At 40.5% G+C, this 26,477-nt stretch overlaps 1 protein-coding gene across 4 annotated transcripts in view; it reads right to left on the reverse strand.

Moving 5' to 3' along the window:
* Window positions 1–26,477, reverse strand: part of SMIM14 (small integral membrane protein 14) — a 54,793-nt gene that overhangs the window by 22,639 nt on the left and 5,677 nt on the right. Inside the window, exons 1-3 of one of the 4 annotated variants that reach the window (XM_051790124.1) lie at window positions 16,840–16,987; window positions 15,863–15,973; window positions 1,790–1,900 (exon numbers count right to left, since the gene is read on the reverse strand). In XM_051790124.1, coding sequence (XP_051646084.1) covers window positions 1,790–1,864 — 75 coding nt within the window. In that variant the 5' untranslated portion in view covers window positions 1,865–1,900; window positions 15,863–15,973; window positions 16,840–16,987. Of the gene's footprint in view, window positions 1–1,789; window positions 1,901–15,862; window positions 15,974–16,630; window positions 16,799–16,839; window positions 17,006–26,477 lie in introns of those variants that run through there. The other 3 variants (XM_051790123.1, XM_051790125.1, XM_051790122.1) reach the window with 3 other exon arrangements.

The following is a 26,477-nucleotide window of genomic DNA, read 5'->3' on the forward strand; positions in this document are numbered from 1 at the left end:
CTCTGTGCATAGGCCCAGGGGTGCAATGTGAGAACATGATGATACAAGCCCTGCAGTGCTACATTATGGACATGGGTGGTGAACTCTGCTTACTCTGAGCAGAGTAATTCTGGAAAATGTGGTCAGTCAAGCTCCCCAACAGTACACACAGGTACAGCATGTGCCTGGCTTTAGGCTCTTCCTCTGGCATTCCAGATGAGATAGTGTAACAATGCACTCCAAGGCTAATAAAGAGTGGACACTCAAGATCTAACATTCAGCATGAACCAGGACTATAGGAGTGCAACCCACACATCTGCAAGAACGAGTTATATATATACCACTTGCAAAGTACTGTTTAAAAAGTTTCTTCTTTTGTGGATGAAAGCATGTGGAAGTGGTTTCATTTTACGGGCAAGCACACAAATTGAGGCAAAGCCATACAAGGAGCAGCTGAGGTCACTTGGCTTGTTCAGCCTGGAGAAGAGGAGACTGAGGGGAGACCTCACTGCAGTCTACAACTTCATCATGAGGGGAAGCAGAGGGGTGGGCACCAATCTTTTCTCTCTGGTGACCAATGATAGGACCTGAGAGAACAGCATGAAGCTGTGTCAGGGGAATTAGGCCAGATATCAGGAAAAGGTTTTTCACCCAGAGGGTGGTCAGGCACTGGAACAGGCTCCCCAGGGATGTGGTCACAGCATCAAGCCTGACAGAGTGCAAGAAGCATTTGGACAATGCTCTCAGGCACATGGTGTGATTGTTGGGGTTGTCCTGTGCATAGCCAGGAGCTGGAATTAATGATCCCTGTGGATCCCTTCCAACTCAGGATATTCTGATTCTATGATTCCTTATTCCTAAACATATATTCTTTGGAGATTTACATATTAGCTCTACTCTTATCATAGGCTAGTGAATGCCACATTTTCCTGATAATCTTCCTAAAATACTGACAAGAAACCTCTTGAAGAAGGGCCTGATTCTAAAGAGGATGCTCTTCACACATATTGCCTTGAGTAGTTTATGTACTTAAAATTATATTAATTTAGGCCTCAAGAAAGAAAATATAATAAAAACAAATTTATGAATATCGATAAGCAGAAGTACATCAAATGTAGCTGATGTATAGCACCATCTCAAAAAACAGTTTAACCAAATTAGTTGTAATCAAGTTCACCTAAATGCTCACAGTTCATAATTGTTAGTGTTATTTTAAAAAATATATACTTTTACTTAGGAAAAAAACCCCGCTTTGTATCTTATTCTTCAATAGACACTGAACTAAATTCAATACAGAAACAAAGAAACATTGCTATTTTACAGGTCACAGAGCAATTTAAAGTAACTTGCTTGAAGTTGCTCAACCATATCAATGACATAGCAAGAAACCAAACTCAAAACTCAAAACTCATTGCATTTTCAATTTCAGAATTTTTTAAAGGATAGTTTTAAAAATTTAGACATTTTTATCTTGCCATATGAGTACATGGAACCTCAAATGTGTGGCATCACCTCGACATCAAAGAGGTTGCAGGGTAATTCTTTGGTTTTATGCAAACTCAAAAAGGCATATAAAGAAACATTTAAACAGAAACACTGTCAATGCTGTCAAAATGAAGCTCTGGGAAATAAACAGAAAGCTATCATTTGTATGGACTATTCAAAAGCTCATCAGAGAGTTGGATACACAGATTCTAACTGTACATGCTACTGAATAAGCAGAATCAAAAGCATCAGTAACTGCAAATCTGCAAAAGCTGAAGTAATGTCTGAATAACCACCCTTCCAAATATCCTCATGTTGTCCTTACCAGATTAATCAGTCTTCTCATTGCATGTTCATGTGAGCAAATGCATTCACAGGGATCAAATCCACCTTCTGCCATGGTTCTCTGGATAAATTTGAACTTGTCTGTGAACACCTAAGAAGAAAAAAACGACAATGAACTCTTTTTCAACTGACCTTATTTTCCAGAGACTCACACATCAAGTTTCAGTTCATGTAATGCCAGGATGAAAAAGCAAAACAAAGCAGGGTAATCCTATTATTCCTTTGGCAGTCTGAATGAAGAAGTCTGGTATGTGCAGTTACATTTTGATGTTGCTGAAAGCGCTGTCTCACACAGGCTTCCTTAGAGAGCCAAATAAATATTTTGCAAGACTTTGTGTGTCTCCCCTGGGTCTTCCCACATACCACAATGAAATACATCCAAACAAACAAGAAACACAACGATTAAATTTTTGTCTCTCATCTGCATAGTGGGACTCTTAAGTGTATATATACAATTTGAAAGGCCAAGGGAACTTGTACTCTTAAACCCTAATAAACTGCTGGCATTCTCCATCTAGATCAACGTACAGGAAAGTAATTTAAAACCCACTAAGTTCTTTGGTAAAGGAAACAAGGAAACAATCATCCTTGTATAATGAAGGCAAGCAGCAGTGGTGCAAAAGTGAATGTACTTGGAAACATGCTAAAAATGGAGCTACGCACACTAATTTTAGATCAAAAAACTAGGTCAATCACTTAGCAATACTGAATGGTCAAAGAAGCTGTAATGGACATGGTGGGAAATCAATTCTAGGTTATCCACCTGCTGAAACCACTCACACCAGAAATGTCAAGCATGTACAAATATATCTTTACTACATGTCAATAACTTCTCGTTGACTTAATTGAGGACCAAAATGTGTAGTAGACTACAAGGCATTTCTACCCTTGTGGTCAAATCAGGGATTGATTCCTCTAAAATAAGGACTCTTGGAGTATATTATAGTTATACAAAACCATACTTTCAAAATATTTCTGTTAACTTGGCATCAGTTGCTACTGCTGCATGAACTGGGGCCCTACTGTGACATAATTGGCAAGCTTAACAAATGCAGCAACACAGAGCAGATACAACATCTCAACTTCCAAAAACAAGTAGTTTATGAAGGTACCAGCCATTTGACAAGGGTGTGCTGAATCAACAGATGTGCTCTGCAGTCATTGCCTACAAAAATTACAGTCTTGATCACACATAAGCATTTTAATGTCACTAGAAGAAAGATGTCTGTAAGATATCTTCATTCAACAGAATGTATCACCATAATAGTTCTTCCCTCTTGGGGGAAGAAAGAGAGAGAAAAAAGCAAATGCATTTCAGAAGTCCTTCCCCTGCCATTGCCTGCCCCTCTTCTGAATAACCCTCTGCCATGGTGGAGAGAGTCAGATAGTAAAAGAAGGTAAGACATATCTGTATCTTCATTATGGAGTTTGAACATCAGTGCCCTTAACTGGCTAGGGTCTCCATTTTTTAAAAACAAAACTGAAAAAGGAAAAATAAAATTGAAGGGATGGAGGAAACACTTTTTGCCCAGATGCTAAGAAAGCAAAATCTGGCAACGTAGTGAGAAAATGAGAAATTACTTGATTATATAGCGTACAAGTAGCCTTGAACAGAAAAACAGGTCTGTGTATTGAGAAGTTCTTCAGTGAAGAGGTGATCAAGAATCAATAACTGGAAGCTGTAACCAACCAGATTCAAAAGAGAAGCGAGGCATACATTTTTACCATTACAGTAACTGATCAGTGCAACAAACTTCCCAAGGAGAAATGGATTTCTCATCACTCAATGTATTCAGATGTGCTTCAGTAAAATACAGGTTATTGAGTACAGGAGTACCCAAGTTCAGGTATGTTCTCCAATATAGGGGAGATCACAGCAGATGATCTAATGACTCTTTTGAAATTATCTCAGAACCACTAGAACCACATGACAGCAATAGAAAAAAAGCTTTAACTACACAAGCTCCCAGGATGATACACCATGCCAAGTAGAATAGCCTTTCTAAAACCAGCTTAGCGCAAGGAACAGATAAAAGCACTGATTGCTAAACAGTGCAAAATGGTTTCTCTGGATATAATGCTGACATCCAAGAGATGGTATTTGAACAAGTGAGGTTGAGAAACAATATTTAATTGTAACTTGAAAGAATTTAAGGGTCAGTAACACATCATGTGCAATGTGACAGCAACTAACAGACGAATGCTTATATTACAGAAGACTACAAGAAAACCAAGCATCGGATAAGAGTCATAACCAATGAAACCAGACTAACATTCTTTACAGAGTCTACAACTGAAAAAGATTAATTTTTCCTATTTATTGTCTAATCTGTCATATAATATCATAAATTTAAGCAGAGGTGTGCTAGAAGGAACTTACCCCAAGGTACTGGGTTATACATGACCAGTTACCTTAATGAGCTAATTAAAGCAGGACACGTATCACCAAGGAAAATCCAACCATTCAACAAAAGATCTCACAGGCTATCCCACCTTCACATAGGTGGAATAACCCTTTATCTTTCCGTCCTCCAAGCCTATAACAAAAACTCTTCCATTGGCAAAGGACCGAAGATTGACCATGTAATTTGGGAACAGCACTAGGTTTTTCCCTGATAAAGATGCTAAAATTGGGTTATTTTATTATGCTTAAAATCCAGGTAGCTAATTCCCCATTATGCGATTATTTTTTTCATGGAACTGGAGGAAATGGAGATTTTACATGTGACTGACCAGTTATAAAGAAGAGAGAAACACTCTAATACTATATAATTTTGACTTGTAAAATTACACTCTCATGTGTAAGCCATTCTTGGCTTAACTGTACTATTCATAACACACTTTCAATGCATAAAGTACTAAATATCAACTAAGCTCTATAAACAGATCTTAAAGTTTATTAATGTTTTGTGACTCTGTCTAAGAATAAGAGACCAGTATTTTTATACATTATGAAGCAGGATTTCTTGGCTCCACTGTGTGCTCTTAGGTAGTCTGTTTGTATCAAAATCCTGTTCCAGAATTGCAATGTGCTTCCTGCCTGCCTCCCAGTACTTGCAATTGTCTGATCTCACGTCAGCGACTAACTTGTTCTGCCCAGCTCTGACCTCTTTGCTGTGAGTCACACGAGCTCTCCACCTTTTGCAAATACACTTGTTCTACATACAATCTATCACAGAAAATGGGAAGATGTGCTCTGTTCTTTTCCTCATGACCTGGATAAAGAAAGAAAATGCTTGTAGTTGTCTTTTACTTGTCTTTTTTCCGTATGTTTTTCTGTTTATTGTCACCTTGTTTTCCTTCGAATTTATAGAGTAACTGCTAAGACCACAGCAATTGGTAAGATTAGGATATCAAATACCTGCAAGCCCTCTGGCTGAGAGTTACTTTTATTCTACTTAAAATTACCATATGATTTGGCCATATTACTGCTAGCACAGGGATTACAAACAGCTGGAAGTCACAGTTGGTAAATATGCCAAAGCTTTCTCTGGTAACTGAGGTAACTCTGGTAGCTGAGAAGGTATATATTATGGTCTCTAGACTAAGTAAACTGATAGAGAGTATAATAAAGGAGAGAACTAGTAAACATGGACAAATGTGATGTACCATCAAAGAGTCAATATGACCTTTCCAGTCTAAAGAGGCCTAGAGAGACAATCATAAACAGTACTACTGAAATTAAAATACTGTGGTTGTAGTTAGAATTACAGTAATTCAGGAGTAAAGTGGAGGATGGTATCTGATGATTTAAGACAGAAATAAAAGCCCACCTTTTGACTTGAAATTGTAGGCAATGAAGCCATATTGAAAATATTTCTAGTCTGTCATGATTTAAAAACCAGCATTCTCAGTTCTAGTAACTATTGTAAATTGTTTCTTCTTTTATTACCTTCCCTGCTCCCAGCCCTAAAGGTGTGTTATATATTATACACCCTACTATCAGAAACAGAATCTTTATGGCTACACTCTGGTTGGGGGTTTTTTGTACCTGGTGACTGTTCTGTATTTTAAATTATTGCAACGACTATACATTATTTCCCAATATGCTCCTGAGTAAATAGTAGGCAGCTGGTGAGCTCTGGGAGACAGAAATTACACTCCACCTCACTCCACTCTAATAATTACAAAACCAAATTCCTTTCCATCATGAAGGCAAACAAGAATTTTTGCCAATCTTCCATATGCTTGATGCTCTCCAGCGTAACTTGAATATGATGGATGCTGATTAGCAAGATCGTCAGAGTCTACATATTGGTGATCTCTACTTCTTGCTATAAAAGACTGTAGAAGTATTTATCATTCTGGTATTCAAAGAAATGCTCACTCTATATGATACATAAATCAGAGTTACTACAGATTTGTCATGAACTAAACCAGGCATCTTAAGCATCAAAGCATTAAGCTCATTAACCCTTTTCTTTCCTGGATCCAGACACTTTTAAAATGTAGACTATCATCACACAATAAATACAATGGCTGAAGAATTCCTCTGCTAAGAACTACTTTTGCTGTGTTACTATTTTCTTGAAGACTGAAGGTAAGAAATCCTTGGGAGCAAAATACCTCACAGTAGAGCAGGCAAGTAACAGAATATTGCCACTACTTTAAAGAGAAATAAAACCCTATTCAATTCCTCAGTGCTGTTTTTAAGCCAACTGCAATAACTCAGAGCACAATTGGCAAATACCTCTAAGAAGCTATCAAGTTAATTTTACTTCTGAATTCATTTTGGGAGAAGTGTGTCAGAACAAGTGAAAATACGTATAAAATTTAAAATAAAAATATATAAAGAAAGCAAATTACTTCTTATGCCTCTGCAGGCATTCTGAAAAATTACAAAGGGCTAAAAGAATAAAAGTCATACACAAAAGTCACAAACGACTCACTGCCCAAAACACATAATGTTCTATTTTATTTTACTGTCAGAGGCAGAAACCCTCTCTCCTATACTCTTCCATCATCTACTAAAGGATCCAGGTTTCCTTAAAAAGAATTTGTTCTCTTGCCTTTTTACCTGCATCTAAGCCATCTTAGCATCTATATTTTCTTGCAGTACCTGACCCTTTTTGCAATTATTCTACTCACAGCACGCTCCAAGTTTGGTTCTTCTGTATAATCTTACCCATCTCCAAATGACCTCCAAGTATGCTCTTCTAGAATCTAAAACAACCTGCACATTGGCCTCATATAGCACAACATAACAGCCTTGCAATCCTGCAGATCAGGTCTTGTCCCAAAGAAACTACCAGGCACTGGGACTGTGTGACTATAGTACCCATTGACCCAGGGGGTGAAAATTTGCTTCAGTTAAAACAAGAGACTAAGATGAGCTCTTCATAAAGCTCCTGGTCACTGCTTTTATAGGACTCTATTCTCCTCCTTGGTCCCTCTGTCCCCCTGGATACCACCAGCTCTCCAGGGGCAACTGGCACCTCTGCTGACTGGGTAATTCAAAATGCCTTTGGGTACAAGTGGTTATTCCAAAATCTGTTTCTAATCCTGCCTCTTCTAGTAACAGGGCTCACTAAACTCTAGTCATACAAAGTCCAATTCAACATCAACTAGGTGTACAGTAAAATAATAGATAAAGGTATCCTCAGCAGGGAAATATTGTTTACTAGTGACCAACCAACCAAGAGGAGCCAAAATATTCAAAACCAGTGAAATCCAAACAAACTCAGAAATTTTTGTATTTGTTATATAATGCATTTCCCTGTTAATTTCCATCTTCTATAATATTTGTACTTCATGCACACCCACCATACCACAGCATCCTGAGTGTTTTGTTAGTCTTTTGATGAACTACCTACATCCAACTCACTAACCTATTATTTAACTTCCCATTATTTCAGTTGTACAGCTGAACTTTGTGAGTAAGACAGCACAGGGAATTTTATCCACTCATGTCTGCATCATGTGTCTCTTCAGACTGGATTAGAGAGTAGAGGGGAAAAATAACATGCATGGATTTGGGGTTTTTCTCTTAACAAAACAAACCAGATGTATGTGTATGTAGGACTGGTTGATTTTACCTGCAAATAGCTTTGTGAAATTTCTAGTTTTTTCAATTACTACTACCAGAAATGCAGCACATTTCCTATCACCAGAGCAATATAAAAGAGGAACAACACAGAAATGGTAACAGAGCCATTAAAAAAGAAAAGGTAGGGAATAACTAAACACAGGATAAAACTACAGAGCGGTGAAAGAAAACAAAAGCATTAGTATTTGAATAGGGAAGAAACATCACAGAAGGAAATACAGGAATATAGAGAAAAATAAAAAGAAAAATAAGCAGTACTTTAAATAAATGGTATTTTGTCTGAACTCAACAGATGCATGATTTTAAGGCAATAGAATCCACATTAAAGACATAGATACCACACTTAATCAAAATTAAGCCAGAAGCCAAGGGCCCCAAGACATAAGTAACCAGTAGAGGTAGTCTGTATTTTTTGTCCAACGGTTTTTAATTATCCATGTTATAAAACTAGCGAAAATGAGTTTGAAATTTTCTAAGAACACTTCCTTTACAAAGCAACTTCCTCTGTTCAAACAAGGCTAAAAATAGCTTTTGTAAAAAAGAAGAATCTTGTATACAAATTGATACTAATTAAAACATTCCAAGGATCTGTTCTCCTCTATTACTGTAATTTAGATAGTTCAAGTAAATATTGCCTTTAGTCTGAAACACTGCAACATTATACTTGGTTTTTTTATAATGTTAATTTTTAATCCCTTTTATTAACAATGCAAGAGAGGCTCCCCCATCATCTCTTTCACGCTTACACCTGCATTCTACTTTTACTGGAACAAATACTAGCACTCCCATTGGCTTCAGTGCACCAGGATCCAGTAGCTCTGCATGGCCACAGATCTCTAGAGGACTACTGATAATCTTTTTCTACCAGGCCTCCTCCTGGACATAAAATTGAGTTTTCAGGACAAAAAACCCCCAACTGGCTGACTGGGCAGCAAAAGCAAAACAGCAGGCTATAAATGGTCCTGCCAGGAGGAGCGCTGCCACAGTAAAGTGTGGCTCCAATTACAGCTTTCTTCAGCTATTTGTCCCAGCTCAGATCATTCATTTAGCTTTTCTAGGGAAAAGAGCTGCAATGATTTTGATGGCCAATACCAAAGTGGGTTCCTAGACATTAGCGACATTTTCAGGGTATAAAGCAATCATCTCCACTCTCCTGATTTTGTATTTGAAAGCATCAGCATGTCTCCCTGGACTTCCAGCTGTAGCCTAATGAGTTGGCAAGTGTATTTTTGCACTACAACTTTTCTCAGGATAATTAACAAGATCTAAGATGAACTTTTCAATGCAGATTAAGCTAAGCCAGTTCCTTTCCTCATGGAAAAGTCAGTGCTTAACCATGCACAGGGACGGCTGCAACTGGTGGTGCTCTTATTGATTTCAACAGACATCAAGTTGACACCAGTCAAATAGGAGCCTGAGACACCAATAGGAGCTCCACAAGAGAACTGCTTACCCAGCCACACTCTGCTCAAGGCACACTAGTGGGTAACTTTGCTATCATCTGACAAATCACTTGGTAAGTAAACGAATTAATTTTCCAATGTCATCCATCTGGTGGTTCTTACAAATCCTAATATAACACAAAACAACTCCTTAAAAATAGGAGGAAAGCCAAAGAAACTAAGAAATGCTGAGCCAACCACTGAAGGATACTACTGTGACATGCTTTTGAGTAGGGACAGACTAAGAACTGAGAAGTGCTAAGGATCTTCCTGATATTTTTTTTCTGGTGGTCTCACAAGATTGTTGGAGCACTGGTACTACCCTTGTCCCCACAGCACAACTCTACTACTGTGTGACCACCACAACATTGTGAGCATTGCTGGACATTTTCACCCTTAAGTGGTCATTTGGAGTTGCTCAGAGTGGGTAAGGAAATTCTTCTGGTGACTCTGCCAACAGCACTAGCACCTAGAGCAGTGAAGAAGGAACCACAGCACAAAAACTTATAATTATGGTCAAAGCCCTTTCACAGCCAAGCATCACAACCCTTCTTGTAGTGAAGTGCATGAAACAGTTCACACACTTTAAAGAGTGGCAGGATCTAATGAGAACCTGGCAGCAAACTTACTATTTTTGGTCTGGGCTAACCAAGGTTACAGGTATGCTGAGGTGCATCTGTTCAACACAGAATGGTATATCAGGGAAATGCAGAAGACGATGCAGAAGCTTCTTTCAGCTTAGTTAAATCCTGTCAGTGACAAGTACAACTCTCAGAGGATGAGAACCCACACATTAAAACCCCTCACTGTTCCAATGCTGTTTCCCACCTTCCCTTTCATGGCCCACTATGCCCATGACCCCAGTATGTGAGGATAAAGAGAGATTTCAGGCTCCAAAGGCAGTAAGGCCAATATCAGTGACCAAAACTGAATTCCCCAAGGGAGCTAATAAGACTCATCAAGATTAAAAAAAGCTATTTATTTATTCCCATGCAGGTGGCTTAACATTTCTTCTGGGCAAAACACTTAGAAAGGAGCTAATTATGCACATCCAGTCATGGACCAAAAAAGCAGTCCAGCTATTTTAGAATTCATTTACTGATATTTCATATAGAATGTTATTATCAAACTCCAGCTGTCAGCTTTGGTCATCCTTTTGTTAAAATGATGACATTTTCCTGGAAGAAAACTCTCAGAATATGAAAGCTAATTAAGAGAAGATGTCAATGACACAGAACATCGTCCAAAAATAATACCCTTTTTCTGCTAAATAAATGCTTCAGCTTCATTTTAACATTTATTTCTAGTGTAGGAGACCGTGACAATGGTCTAGGACAACAAAGTTATTCCTATTGCGCTGAGTGACCAATGGCTATTTAATAATTTTATTTCACATAGGTTAGTGCAAAAGGGTGAGCTGTCCTCTGTAAAATTACTAAAACGTTGTATTTCAACCAGTGTACAGAGCAAACTGGGAGCCCTCTCCTGCGGTCATCAGTAAGGCAAGAACTCTCACTGACCTTCATGGGATCTTCTAGTAGTAAGTAGAAAAGCCAGCTCCTAGGCAAATTTGCTTACTCTCCTGCTTTTGGTTACAGATTGCTGCTAGAGATGCTTGTTGGTATTACTCTTCCCATTCCCAAACAATTGCCCATCTCCTAAATTCAGCACCCGTGCAGCTGTATGAGCGATGCACTGCTGCTGGAAGCAACACACTCTGAGTCTGAAATCCCTGCTGAGAGCACCTCTGCACCAGTCCCGAGAGCACGCCCACGCTGTGCCACGCCAACCAGAGCCAAAGGCTTTTGTTGCAGTGCTTTGGCAGGCCTGATTCTGAACAAATGGCTACACACGGAAGAGGAGCAGGCCTTCCAGGGAGCAGACTGTCTTTTGCAGGGAAACTAGAATAAAGAGTACTCCTTGCAGATGGAAAACAGAAGAGGTTCGCATCTCACGCCAGTCTCACCATGGGAGTAGAACAGAGAACCCAACTTTGCTGTAGGTTATCCCACCCTAGAAATATTTTGCACTTAACTCTTGGGCTTCATAATACAAAACTTATAATTTACTTTAAAAGACTAAGTATAAAGAAAAGTATGCTCCTGTAACAAGCTTTATAAGCTATCTATAGAACAGTTCTGCTCTTGTTCCAAGATTTATGAATCAAGATATGTTCAAATGCATAAAAGCAACCTGAGAGCCCAAAGAGGAACCAACTTTAAGGGTCACCCAGCGAGGCTTGGGATTCAAACCCATGAGCAAATTACCAATAACAAATCCACTGCACCCCAGCGCAGCTGAGCTGTGACAACAGTCCCCACACATGCCCTTAGCCCATGGGAACTGTGAGCAAACGTGACTTTGCTCAGCCTGTAAGAGAAAAAGGTTATGCTGAGACACTTCAGAGCTGCCCTGAGCTAATGCTGAGCACCCAGAGAGCTACCACAGTTCAGGTGGCCTGCAATAACTCCTTATTTTGAACTATTTTTTTTTGAGGGTCAATCATTCAGGAATTTTTAGACATTTCATCTTTGCAAAACTAAACACTAAAAAAACCCCAAACTCTTATTCAATCCTTTACAAAAAATGTACAGTTTCAAAACAAATAAAAATAAAACCTTTTCCACTTTTCCACCATATTGAGCTAGCAAGTGCAGCCCTAAACCATGAGCTATGAAGTTTTTTGTTACTAGTTTAGTAAGAGTACAATTGTTTACACTATTAAATACCTTACTAAATCCTTAAAACTGCAAAAATACACTATTCCTTAATGTTACTTCAATCACATACAAACACAAAATTATCCTGAAATTCTTTGGAATATTTTCATTATTTTTTTCTCCAGGGATGACATATGTTTCTAATAACTTGCCACCGAGCAAACAGATTTAGCAGAGTAGCAGCATGCTGAGAAAGATAGCAGGATTTTCAATTTTCAGATGAAAGCAGCTCTATTCCCTGGCAGCCCCACTCCTAACCCCTTTAGGCCAGATCAAATTTTATCTGAGGCTAGCGGGTGCCTGTCTTCAAGTTCAATGGAAGTTGAATCAGTTTTTCTACATACCTGCAGTAAACAATTTGAAGCTTATCAATTAGAATATTTTTAATCAGTACTTATACCAGAGGGAATCTGTAGCAATTAACAGGATTTCTGGACTTGGTTATTTACATATGTTTAGCTAAAAGACGACCCAGTTTTTACCAGAGAATAACATCCATCTAATTTAGCAGACTCACAGACTAGTTTAGATTCTCAAAAGGAAAGTGCTATGCAAATTATACAACTCTCCCCTGCACCTACTAGCAACGGATTTTTAAATCCATTACACTAATTTGCACAAGGAAAATCTACAGTACTGTTTCACAAGATCACGATTTGTTTGCCACACGTCTCACTTTCAGCTCTACAGTTTTACCACAGAAAATAAGGTATTTTTCATCTTTACACGCTTTTGCTCTAGGTACTAACTTGAAGATGAAGCATCTGACAATCTCCATGGCTCAAAAAAGTCTGTGTCTAAGATTATTTCTACATTTCACAGAGCAATCTAATAAAAGGCTTACCTAGTATTTTCAAATAGGTGTGCTTAATCACAGGTGCCATCTGATCAATGTCACCTAGATATGAGGATGAGGAACCCCTAACAACATTTGCACAGGAGTTCTTGTTAAGCTAAGGCCACTCACACCAGGAAGCTTTCTGTCATGCTTGATTTAGTTCAACTGTTTGAAGAGCTAACTCACAACTTTCCTTCATATCTTCATGTAATTTCATTCAGACAGCTGGGTTTTTTTCCCTAAATAACTTTTATATGCATCAAAACAGACATAAACTATTTTATCAAGTTCTCTAAAAACATTGCCTTGCTAAAAATAAAGATTTTATGATTAACTAACAGAAAATATATGAACGTTCATATGTGAATATATGAACAGAAAAGACCAAAACTCTAATACTAGAGGTCTGTATTTGACAAAGATTCAACAAATAGAGCACTGCAGGTGCTTATGTCACGTAAATGGTTGGTGCTACATTTGGTTTATTTTCTGATAAATATCTTGTCTTTCCTAGGAGAGCTCAGTCCTTTGGATCTGACATTTGTCTAGTAGCCTTATAAAGTACAAATGAAACTATATTTAGCTCCAGAAAGACATGTTTTTAATGCATACAAAGCTGCAGTAGAATCAGAACTAATCTTAATGAGGAAAACTTTTATCAAGTGTAATTCTATCTGTTCCCACCCAAATGGGACTAATTTGTTCCATTATCTGTAAAAATACCAGTTAGACACTTTGACTAAAGCTTCTGAAGCATATCTGTTCAATTAATAACCATGCAAATGTACAACCACTCAATCATGCCAAGCATCTTCAAATCTTTCATGAAAAGCCATATCAATCTTCACTAAGGGACCTCTTTCTTGCCCCAGCCTCAGCAAATATTGTGGAATAGGTGATGGGATGGAAAGAGGAAGATAGGACCATATTTCTCCACTTTACTGATAGCAAAAGCATGTTTTGTCAGCAGAAGTAAGATTAGCACAGCTAACACACACTGATCCTTCTCATATCCCTGACTGTATTCCTTCATAATTAGGAGCTAAGAAGTTTTTCTTCAAATGAGGCTCCTTGGGAACTGGGGAAGATAGCTACTGATGAATCAAGGCATACAAGCTGAAGGAGCTCTTCTGGGAAAATAATTCCTTTTTCTTTTTACCTGAACAAGGACTGCAAGATTCAGCTATGTGATAAAGCCATAGAAAGTTTTCTTAGCTTCCACTGTACTTACAGAGGGCTTGAGAGCACTTGGATTGTCCAAGACATACTAGCATTTTGCAGAATCAGGTGCCTCATTAACAACTAGATGGATTTGTATGTATTGATACATTGAATCTCTAACCTAAGAAGTTAAAACAGAAAGCTTGTTTACATCAAGTGTTAAGTGTATCAATAGCATGTATGAAATTATATGTAGAGTGTGTAATAGCGTGTATGCAAAGTAGGCTCACAGGCTCTTAGAGTTTCTTCCCAAGCAGAATATGGGCAGATGACATCAATTTTTCTATGTATAAATGCATCTGCCAAAACATTTTTGTATTTGTTGCAATGAGTAATCTGATAAACACTCAAAACATACGGAGTAAGAATCTGAATCTTGGTATGGTCAGGGCACTGTAACCTTCTCCATTCACACGCATTTATGAGAAGAGAGGATCTTGCTACTTTCACTGTACTGGCCCTGTGAAGACTCGTGAGGTTGCTAGGTCAAATTCTGGTATGACAAACTTCAGCAGAGACAGAACTTGGTCTTTAGGAATGTACGTCAAGAACCTAAAATACCTATGAGGGAAAATTCTGAAACACAAACATAGTTTTATTACACATCTCTTATGCAAATAACATTCACACACCACTGATTCTGAAGTCAAAATGTATGAAAGTAGGAAATGAGAAGTTAATAAACAAAACAGAAGTCAGTTAGAAACTTTCTCCAAAACCAAATACCAACCTTTTGAAAGCAGTACAATACTTAAAAAATTATTAAAAACATAATGCATTTTGAAATAATTTTTATGTAGACTACTTCTTTAACAATTATTTTATTATTCTTATTTTCCCCTTAGAACAAAAGAACATGGACTGCAGAATGTTGCCCATGTAACTGGGCCATGCAGTTTGGAATTTAATGGACTTGATTGCGATTTGTGTAAGGTGTTGCAAAATCATCACAATGTGCACAATATAAGGAATTTCATAGAACCTTTTCCATTATATTTATTTCTACAGTCAGCAAAATAATATCCAGCTAGGCTAAAAAAAGATCCACCCAGAGCTACAGAATTGCTACTCAGTTCTAAAGCAGACCCCCTGACTTACAGACCTGGGTGGGTCAGGAATGACCCCCCGCCTGCTAGAGAAGCACATGCAACAATACACTGCAGAATTATCAGTAACACATCCAGTATGACTTTACACTTATTTAGCTCCTCATACAAAAGGAACTTAAATGACTTAAAATACAGAACTCTATCACTCAAGAGTTAGGCAAATATTGTAAATCTTGTCTTTTATGAACAGCAAAAAGAACCAAAGACACTGGAATCGCCCACCTCAGTGGCAGGGGAAGTAACAGTGCTCAGAACTGAACTGACTAATGTCAGTAATGCTAACATTACAGCCACTTTTATTTTGCCAACTGTTTCTACCATTTCAAACTTTGCTGTCAACAACACAGTTGCCATTTAAAACCAAAGATTAATTTCTTTCATCTCATTAGGTCACAGGAATTGGATGGATCTATCAAGGATTTATTCTCTCTCACTGTATATAGAAGAAATAAGAAAGTAAAATTGATATCCCCCACTTCTAATTTTTTGAGCCGATGTCTGCTTCTGGAAAGGAACAGCAATGACTAAAGGTGGGTGGCACTCAAATAGCCAGGCATGTAAAGGCTTCTAACACATAACCCACTAATACTCACTAGAGATACAGACCTTCCCCAATAGGCACACTAATGACATTAACATAATATGCTATTAAGACCAAAAGAGTCAGATGTCCTCACCTCTAAAAAGCAGAGATGGTTTTCAACACTTTTCTTCGTGCATAGACATGGATGTTCAGTCAGTATTACCACACAAACAGCCTTCAATCTAAAAGGTAATCCTGAAGACACCTGACCAGAAAAACAAGTGTTCGCCAGGAAACAAGTTTTTGATGTAGATAGTGCACCGCATTCAGCAGAACCAGTGGTTAGCTAAGGCCTCAGAACTGCCATGGAAGGCAGCTGCCGAGCTGCAGGGCAGGACAGCTGGGGAACCCAGCACGGTGACAGCAGCAGAGGAATGACCATATCTTGTCACCTCCAAGGCCAATATACCCCTTCCCCACTGATTCCCTAGGAATCACATCTTGGAGCACACATATGAAGAGTTCCTGGCAGGAATTCTATCTTTAATTAATGGCAGTGTGACACTGTCCTTTCCCCGAGATTATCTTTCACAGGACATTGTTCCATTTCTCCCACTTCAGCTGCACTCTGTTTGAAAAGCGGGGAGCAGCCTGGAAGTACATACCCTGGTCTCAGCATGTCCCTTCCAGCTCCTTTCAAGAGTGAAAACTAAACCCTTTTGGCTCAAAGTATCAGACTGAGACCCTTAAAAAAAAACAACAAAACCCCACAAGAATCGACAGAAGAGTGCCACCTTGCACTAATAACCCCAACAACCAGAACAACCCAAATCAGAACAGCTGTTAAGACGTTTCTCTGGTTCGGGAAAAACGAGAGCTGCCTAGTCCCGAGCGGAGCGGCTTCGGCTCTCCTGGTGTTTACCTTCCCGGGCACCCGGCGAAGCGCCGGCGGCGGGGACGTTTCTGCACTTCAACAGGCTGAAGTTGCCCCGCAGCCCCCACCGGGGGCTCTGCCGCCACTGCCGGCCCGCGCCGCGCCCGGGGGACGGGGGTCGGGCGGGGATGTCCGCGCAAAGCCTCGGCCGCCGCCAGCCCGCGCCCCCCCCGCCCCGCCGCGGCGCCCCCGCTCACCGTGCTCCGGCCGCCGTCAGGGAGGGCTGCGGGGCGGGGGCCGGGCGGGCAGGGGCGGCCCCGCGGCGCGGCCCCGCTGCTCGGGCCGGCTCACACGTCAGCCCTCGCCACGAGACCCGGATCTGCCGGATCCCGGCTCCCGGCGGCGCCGGGGCCGGGGCGGTGCCGCGCGTTCCCGCCCCCCGCGCCCGCCCCTCCGCCGGCACGGGAGCCCGAGCCCCGCTGCGGGCGGCGGCGGCTGCGGGTCGACCGCACGGTGCGGTCGCGGCGGGCCCGGGGGTGCGCGGCCGCGGGAGCCCGGCCAGCCGGGCGGGGGCAATTCCCGGCAGCGCGTCGGCCTTAAAATCAAGCTCCAGTAGCTCGCAGCTGAGAGGACGCGGAGACAGTGCCTGCTCCGGGGCCAGGTGTGCCGGCGGGCCCGCCGCAGCCTCCCACGGCCAGGGGTCCGTGCCTCCGTCACAGACACGGGCACTTCGGCCGCTTGCCCCTAGCCATCCCCACCGAAGTACGAGGGAATCGACAGGGTAGTTTCTCATCTAGAAATCTAAAGCCTGTTAAGGAGCTCGTGATTCACGGGCTTCTCAGCAATTAAAGCATCCCCCAAAATATGCATTTAGATGCTGTGGAATGAAATTAAAAAGGAAAATTTCAGATCATGGCTTCTCTGTCAGCCAGTTGTGTTTACCTGTGCCTAGCCAAGGATGGGTGTTATGGAAAGATGGACCACATCCTGTCCTGGGAACAGTGATACCATGCAGTAATGCAGTTGGGATTCTACAGGGAAGAAAATCTTGTCCTCTAATATTTCAAAGGCTGGCTTACCTCCTCCAAGCCAGGAAACAAGGACAATACTACAATTACAGTGAGAAAAGAAGGTTGGATGGAAGTTGTGAGTGCTTTCAAGTTGATAACTCCTTGTGGCGCCAGTGCCACATATGACCCACATATAACTCACACAGTCTCATATGACCCACATATGGGGCAAGCTTGGCTGTTCTCATTACTATTTGCAGTTGTAATGGGACTTTTAAGCCTCCTTTCATGGCTACAGACTTTTTCCTGAAAGTTTTTTGCTAGTCTTTGGTGTCAGGCCTACGTTACTCTGCCAAGTCTCGGGTGCATTGCCAGTTTGGCAGCCTTGCGCATCCAGCCATCCTTGGTGTGCAGATCTACCTCTCTCCGAAAGACACAGGTAGGCTACCTCTGCTCAGTTAGGACATAACCATTCCACTTCTTGAGAGGCAGCAGGCAGGCTACCTTTGTCTAGCTGTGCCATGCAGTACTGACTTACTGTGAATCTTGCCTCTCCTTTCCCATATTTCAGCCCTTTCTCTTGTCTTAGCACCCAACTAACAAGTGGCAATACTGAAAAGGCAGGCAAGGCACCGACACAAAGCCAGGCCATCACACAAAACAGCTTAACTATGCAGGGCTTGTATCATCTTGTATACCTCAATCCAGTGAACTGAATCTCTGGTAGGGCACTAGGGATGCTAAAATTTATCTTTAATTCGCAAATATGGAACTACATCCCTACAATGTTTCCTGGGAGAACAGGTTTCTTGACAACCTGTCCAGGAGTTTAGACTGCAACTGGAACCATGAACATTAGCAACATAAAGGTACACTTGGTTTGAAGTATACTTTGCCTGTTCTGGCCAAACACTGAGCTAGCCTAGACAATGGTGTCAGAGGGTAGTCACAGGTAGAATGATTAACTGTTAGCTGCATCCTTCCTCCCAGCTTTCCCTCAGCCATCCTCCTAACCTTTCACCAGGAACAAGCCACCTTCGAAACAAGCAGAGGCAGCTTCCCAACACCATTAAGCAGCCTTGCCAATATGTCTCATACACAGAGCACACAAGACTAGCCATTGTTCTAGAAAATGGATCTGAGATCCTGAAATCCTAAAACCAGACACAGCTTACCATTAGTCGTGGCTCAAACAAGAGAGGAGAGTAATGGCAACTACACAATAGCAGAGAGGAAGGTTCTTCCTGCCAAGCTGAGGCAGGAGTGCCGAACACTTCTATTTGCTTGCCAAACATTTCTATTTTCTTGCCAAACAGCTCTTGGACAAAGTCAAACAGCCTGCTGTTGCTAAAAGGGTGGCAAGCATACTTGGAGCAACCATTGAAATTGAGAAGCGAGTCTCATAGTGATTGATTCTTGAGAACTGAATTTGAAAAATCCTAGAACTGGAAGGGCAAGACTAAGTGAGCTGGACCAGCAGCATCAGATTCCTTGTCAGCAATAATGTGAGCCTGCAAAGAGTCTATAGAGGAGAGGCAGGAGCTCATGGTAATGACAACTGAGTGATGTACAAGAAAGCAGTATGCAATGATGGCACTTACAGCTATAGCTGTGACGTCTTCCTCTCTTTGAATCAAATGCAGCCTCTTCAACCCCTGGCGCATTACACCTTTCTGTCTCATTTGTCACATCGCCCCATTCAGGTAATGTCTGGTAATGTCTTGGAATTCTGCCTTGAAAAGGTGTGCAAACAGCACTATCTGGGCAGCCAGCCCTCTAGGTGAGATACAACCCACCCCTCCCTACTCTGGTTTCTTCACCTCATGTTGTTACTGCAAAGTTCTGCATATCTGTAAATAGTTTTACGTAACTGGTCTCAGTAAAAAGCTGAGGGGTTTTTTCAGTATTGTATTCTGCATTATTTGCACTGCCTTTTTGACATCAAAATAACAACTGTTTTCCTGATTATTTTTCTTTGTTCAACATATATGTTTCTATTGGCATTCTTGGAAATATAGGAAGCCAAGGTGCCTAATGAAGGATGAAACTTTAGACAATGAACTGTCAAGGAAGAGGGGCAGGCAATAGGAGCTACAGAAAGTAGAAACCAGGAACAAGAGAAATAATGCATAAGCTTTTTGCTTTCAAATCAGCAAGAACATATACTTAAGCAAAAAGTAGCTGGGTATTTTGCATAAAAGATTTTGCCAGAGCATCCCTCAGAGTTTGTCCCTCCTGGTTCCCACGGGCAAATGAACAAGCCATAGCAGGCACTGATTCTATCTCAGCTTCCCACTCCCAGGCTTCAGCCATCTGCTCCCCTTTATACTCACAAATTTAGCGCACGATACAGTAAAACAAGATCCTGATATGGAGGCTGTTTTCAGACTCACTCTATGAAGTCGCCTTTCTGGCAGTCAAACTATGATGAAAACAGTGATGACTTAGGCTACTTTATGAACAAAGGCATGAGGTGCATTCAAAATCAGCTAGTAACAAGGACAGAATAGTAAATCCACTGATTTTGGCACACTAAAATAACTGTGCTGCCCACTGCCAAGCTAAAACTGTGAAAACATCTCTGCTTGAAGGGCAGAAGATGGTAATGTTCCTTCCACCAATAACCCTGTACAATGGAAGAAAGTGGGAGCTGAGCAAAACTTACTATGACATTCTCTACATCCACCATCTGACAGTAGTGTGGATTGGGCAATTTGTAAAGCAACAGGCAGATGTCACATTCCACATCACAGTGCTGGCTTCCAACTTTTCTACTCCAATAGGTGATGGAAAAGCAGGAATCATGCTGATGATCTAACTTGCCAAATAGTGGATGAGCTTGTTTACAGATACCCAAGAACATTACTTTTCCCATTCTGTTCTTTTTCTGCTGATGTTCTTCTCATCTTTGCTGCATAAGTGATGTCACTAGGCATTGCATTGCTGACATCCAGATACTCTGTGGAGTGGAAACTCTTCTTCTGCAATTAATGCAATTTTATCAGATCTGAAAAATTACCTAGAAATGGGGCAAATCCTCTTAATGTAACTCCTTTTTTGCTTCCTCTCTTCTTGTATGCAGTCCATAATGAGTAGATAATGCTATTCCCAGAAGGAGTATGGATGAAACTCTGCTGTAAATTTTGATACTGAAGAGCCAGTTGGAAGAGGTCTGCAGAATGGTGGAAAATGGTACCCAGGAAGTGGAAAGGAAAAGATCATAAAAATCCTTGTAGTAGCAAGGTAGGAGAGGCCTTTTGGTAGCAACACTGGGTTTTTTTGAAAGGGAAATCTAATTTTGGAAGAAGAAGCCAAGTCCTTTGGAAAGTTGCTCACAAACATTCCTAGAATTCAGCTGGGCTGGCATTTCACAAAGCACTGGAGAATTGCGAAGCACTTTGGGACACTAGGCAGCAAGCCTGTGAATTGGCTGGCACAAAGACTATATTGTGTACTTAGGTTAATTTAACAGATATTTAGTCATGTGATCACCACTGAAACAAATTTCAACTGCCAGATTTTCTGTCAATGTGCAGATACAAGCTTAATGAACACTCAACCACAGTTGTCAGAACTCGAAGAAAAAATATGGCTCAGTGGAAAAAAGAAACTCCACTGAAATTGTCAGATGATCTATGGAGGATCATTTGTGCTCCTGAAGCATCAACACACCAACACAGACTTTTGGGATCAATTAGCCACAGTCCAGGGAAAACGATCAAAAAGGACTGCTGCAATGCTGCCAGATCACAGCTGCCAGTGAAGTCTTCCAAATAAGGAAATGGATGAAGGAAATCTGAAGTTGAGTGGTTGATAAGGATTATTTTACACTTACCTAAAATATTGACTAGTAACTTAGAGTAACTATGAAATGCAAGCAGGCCAACTGGGACACTTACAAGATCAGGTTTGCAAAAAATAATTTAAAAATAGAGGATTAAGTCCTGAACCACTGAATTGTTAATGATAACACTTGCTGCTAAAGATATACCATCTGAATTAGGCTGAAATGGCTCTGAAGTATTAGAACAATAAGTTCTCAGTAACGATTTAAGTTAATGGTCCACTAAATTTCATTATGATGGATAATTATTCAGTCACTGTTGAGAACATTATTTTGCAAATACTTTGGGAAATTCCCTCTAAAAATGTGGTCTCAATGAACCCACACTGGTATAAAAAAATTGTTTTTCCTCTGAAACAGAAACCATAATAGCAGCTGCGCAATTGTGGTGACCTTCTTGCAAAGGAAAGACGAGAAACAGTGTGAATGCTTCATAAGCAACTGTAGTTCACAGCCATAAACTTACCAGCAGCTAACATTGCTATATTCATCTGAAAATTGCTACCACTTGGGAAAAACACATCTCATGTCACCCTCTATGTTCAGAGCTATTTCAGCAGTCTCAAAATGCCTCTGAACACGAGTCAGAGTCCTCAACTGTTACAGTTCTCAAAGACTTGAAAAAAAAAATCCCCGTTCATTTCCAAGTGAACCTCTAAGAGAAGCCATATCTAATAGATGAACAACAAGCTCAAAATGTGAGAGAGGAGATTTGACAAATATTAGGTGCAGAAGAAGATGTGAGAGAAGGAGATGAAAATAAGATCCCAAAGGATTTTTTTAACACTTCACTACATATAACTAAAAAGCAGCAATGAGTTAAATTTTCTGGTCAGGAGCTGAGAATTACTCTGATCTGAAATGGATATATGCAGTTTTGCAGTTAGTATTAAGCACTCAATATATGACTGAAATTTAAGAGTAACCATCCATTAAAAAGCCAAGGCATTATTTACCCAGAAAAAAGAGATAACAAAAAGAGAAGACGTCACACATCACTGAGGAGGTGTATCAAAAGGCATAACTCTGCCAGTCAGTGCTTGGAGTGCAACATAAAACATGGCAGCATCTCTGTATGGACTAGAGAACTAAAGCACATTGTTGGAAAAGAATCTGATCTGTTGTCACTGTAAGCATAGTGATCTGATCTGGTTTCTGTAGCACATTCAATCATACTTTTTATTTCAGAACTCAGAACATGAGTATTGACAAGTGAACTAGAAATGACTGCTTTCTCAGCTGGGCAAGATCTCTATAGACATAATGCAAGGGTTTTAACTTGTGCACATTTGCTTTTGAGCAAATTTTGTTTGAGGATGTGGTATGATGCAGCTGGGTATTTGCTGTAGTATGTCAAGATGGTTGAAGAGGAGCTGTAAACCCTACAAGTGGGTTAGTATAAGAAAGAAAATTAGGCTTTACAAAACTTGACAGCACTGTCAGGTCAGGAAAAAAGAATTCTGTAGTATACCTCAGCAAGTTTGCCAAAACCACCAAGCTGAGTAGAGTGAACAACATGCTGGAGGGCAGGGATGTCTTCCAGAGGCACCTTGACCTTGACAGACTTGAGAGGTGGGTCTGTGTGAACCTTATCAAGTTCAATGAGGCCAAGTGCAAGGTCCTGCACATGGGTCAGGGCAATCCCAAGGACAAATACAGGCTGGGAGGAGAATGGATTGAGAGCAACTCTGCTGAGAAGGACTTGGGGGCACTAATGGATGAGAGGCTGGACATGAGCCAGCAATGTGCACTTGCAGCCCAGAAAGCCAATCGTATCCTGGGCTGCATCAAAAGAAGTGTGGTCTGTAGGTCAGGGGAGGTGATTTGCCCCTTCTAGTCCGCTCTCATGACACCCCACCTGGAATGCTTCATCCAGTTCGAGGCCCCCAACATAAGGAGGACATGGAGCTGATGGAGTGAGTCCAGAGGAGGCCACAAGGATGATCAGAGGGATGGAACACCTCTCCTATGAGGAATGGCTGAGAGTTGGGGTTGTTCAGCTTGAAGAAAAGAAGGCTCTGGGGAGACTTTATTGTGTCCTTCCCGTATCTAAAAGGAGCCTACAAGAAGGCTGGAAAGGGACTTTTTACAAGGGCCTTTTACAATAGCTTTAATAGCTATTAGGAAGAAATTCTTTACTGTGAGGGTGGTGAGGCACTGGAACAGGTTGTCCAGAGAAGCTGAGGCTGCCCCATTCCTGGAAGTGTTCAAGGCCAGGTTGAATGGGGCTCTGAGTAACCTGGTCTAGTGGAAGGTGTCCCCAATGGCAGGGGTTTGGAGCTAAGTTATCATTAAGGTCTCTTACAACCCATTCTATGATTCTATTCAGCTCACATTTCACAATTTATAGATTTTGCAAAAATACCACACAGATTAAGGGAAACCATTTCAGTGTTTGAAAGTATGAATTTACATTTTCAGTGTTTAAATGTTCTTACCCTTTGTTAAGTGACTAAAGTAATTAGTGGACATAGATGACATCTCTAAAACTGAAGGTAATTCCTGAAAAAAAAAAATGGAAAGATTTGAAGCCAAAGCTATATTATAGCAGAAGCCCAACTCCTCAGCAGAGAAACTACTGAGAGAGCCAGACCCTTCCCAGTGGTGCCTGGTGACAGAGCAAGAGCTGAACACAGAAAAACATTTCTTTACTCTGATGGCAATTGAACGCTGGTAGAGGCTGCCCAGAAAGGCTGTGGTGTCTCTATCCTTAGAGATATTCAAGTGGACATGGTCCTGTTAGGCAACCTGCTCTGGCTGACCCTGCTTTAACAGGAAGAGTGGACTAGATGATCTCAGGAGGTCCCTTCCAACCTTGACTATGCTGTGATTATGTGATACTGTGCCACTCAAGAGGGAGCCCAGGAGCAGGTACACCTGCAAAGCACCTTCACTGCAATTTCAGAGGAAGTAAGATTATTTGGGATGAATGATATCAAAATACAGGGATAGTACAACACCTAGAAATAACTCTGCAGCAAGTGTTAATATCTTTTATGTCTGCTCTGTGTTTGGGGAATGGACCAACAGTGTAACATCACAAAATTCCTAGGACTAAGAGTTAGAATCTGTAAAATCTTGAGAGGAAATCATACAGCATGATTGACCACCTCCCAGCATGACTAACCTCTATTTGAGGAAAGAAAAATACAGTCTAGAATACTGTCTTTAAAAGCTGACTAGTACCAATTTACCATGTGATCTTTTTGCACTCTATTAGAAAGATGGGAAAGCTGTAATAGGGAATTTTATGAGATGGGTTATACTTCACTGAAACTGCTATAATTGCTACCCTTCATTTGAGAAAAATGTACAAGACAAGAAACTCCATACACCTAAACTAGATCTTTCACCTAAACAAAGGCTTATGCTACTACTGAAAAGAAAGACATAGAATAGTAGGGATTTTCTAGATACTGTTCTGTGACACATCGTGTGCCTGGTAGAGATCCACAGAGCAGAGAAATGGCTTGGATGTGCTGTGTTCAGGGAAACTGTACATTACTCAGTACAGACACTATTTGAGCCTTGTTTGTTTAACTTGACTTTATCCTCCATGTTCTCTAATAACTTACCAGGTGCTATGTTCTTTCTAGCCATATGGCTGAACTGGAGACAATCAGGTTAGGAGAACAACAAATCAGATTGTCTTGACTTGTATTCTTGAATTGGTCCTTACCAGCTTCTATGATTTCAAATGCAGTTTAATTAACTTTTTACACAGCTGTGGTCTAAACAGTGACTAGGGATTTAGACTTAATGATTTAACCCTAAATTATTATTCTACAGTAGTAAGATTAATAGAAAAGGTCGGGTTTTCTTTTTTCTAATACAAAATTGTTCTAGTCTCCAAAATGCAGCTATTTTAGGATGGTATCAATACATATCAACAGCAATACAGCTTGACAAATTACCCATCTGTCATGGCTGAGCTCTTTCTGGATGATCTCTGACAAACTTAACTATTTTGTAAATTTTTATTGTAGACAGTTCCAAAAGACTTTCCTCAGTTGGATTTGATGCCCATCATGACAGATTATATTGTAGTTTAGCAAGATGGCCATCATTAGAAATAAGTTCAAATTCTAGTTACAATTTTCAAAAAGCCTTGGAATCAAAAATTGCTAGATTGAGCAATAATAGCTGAATTCAAGAGCACCAGATTTCTTTTTTTATTAAAAGGAATGGTATTGTCCTACCTTTCAGGATCCCTAAAATGTCTTGTGCTTTACAAAATAGAGAGATCATTGAAGGAATTCTTAACAGATGCAAAGTATACTGGAGTATATTCTGTCTGTGGTTTCACTTCTGATTTTACTGCACATATTCTTGTATTATACTGTGGTTATTCATACATCTTTAATGCATATTCTCTTAAAGGCTGGAAACCTTTTTTGAGTTGGGACCACATGTACTGTATAACACTATTGCCTGCAGGAGCTTAATCCATCTCTGCAGCCTGCATGGATGGCTCTATGTCTCAAGGTACATACATGTAAGAGGAAAGCTGTTTAGTCCCATCCTTTTCTCCTCAGAAGACACAGTGATAATGTAGGAGAACCATTTACAACATATGCTCCCTGAATAAGTGTTGCCTATAATCTCAAAGGAAAAGACAGAAAGCCAGGTGGAGGCATCCCAGAGACCTACATTTGATATATATGCTGTCAGTTGGACCACTTTGTACATGATGAGCTTCCCAGCAGTTAGCTTATCTACACTGTCACGAATATGAAAATATTTTAGCAATTAAAGATCACTGCCAAAGAAAGGAGGTTTATTTTTCATCTACACGCATTCATTCAATTACTACTTCATAATTATTTGCTGTTCCAGTTCTAGTTCTAAACCCAACTCTCCTAATGAGAGACTCTAACTATACCCCCAATCACTTCAAAATATTAATGTCATTTTATCTTCTCTCTTACTTGCTTCATTTAGGTATTTCCCTGGCTACCACTGCACTGAACAACAAATTTAAGCTTCCATCTTCAAGGTCCAATGTACTTCAGTCCTGATGACATTTACAAAATGGAGGTTT

The sequence above is a fragment of the Manacus candei genome, unplaced genomic scaffold (genome assembly GCF_025592945.1).
Source record: "Manacus candei isolate 608988 ecotype Guabito, Panama unplaced genomic scaffold, ASM2559294v1 h1tg000028l, whole genome shotgun sequence".
Classification (NCBI taxonomy): domain Eukaryota; kingdom Metazoa; phylum Chordata; class Aves; order Passeriformes; family Pipridae; genus Manacus; species Manacus candei.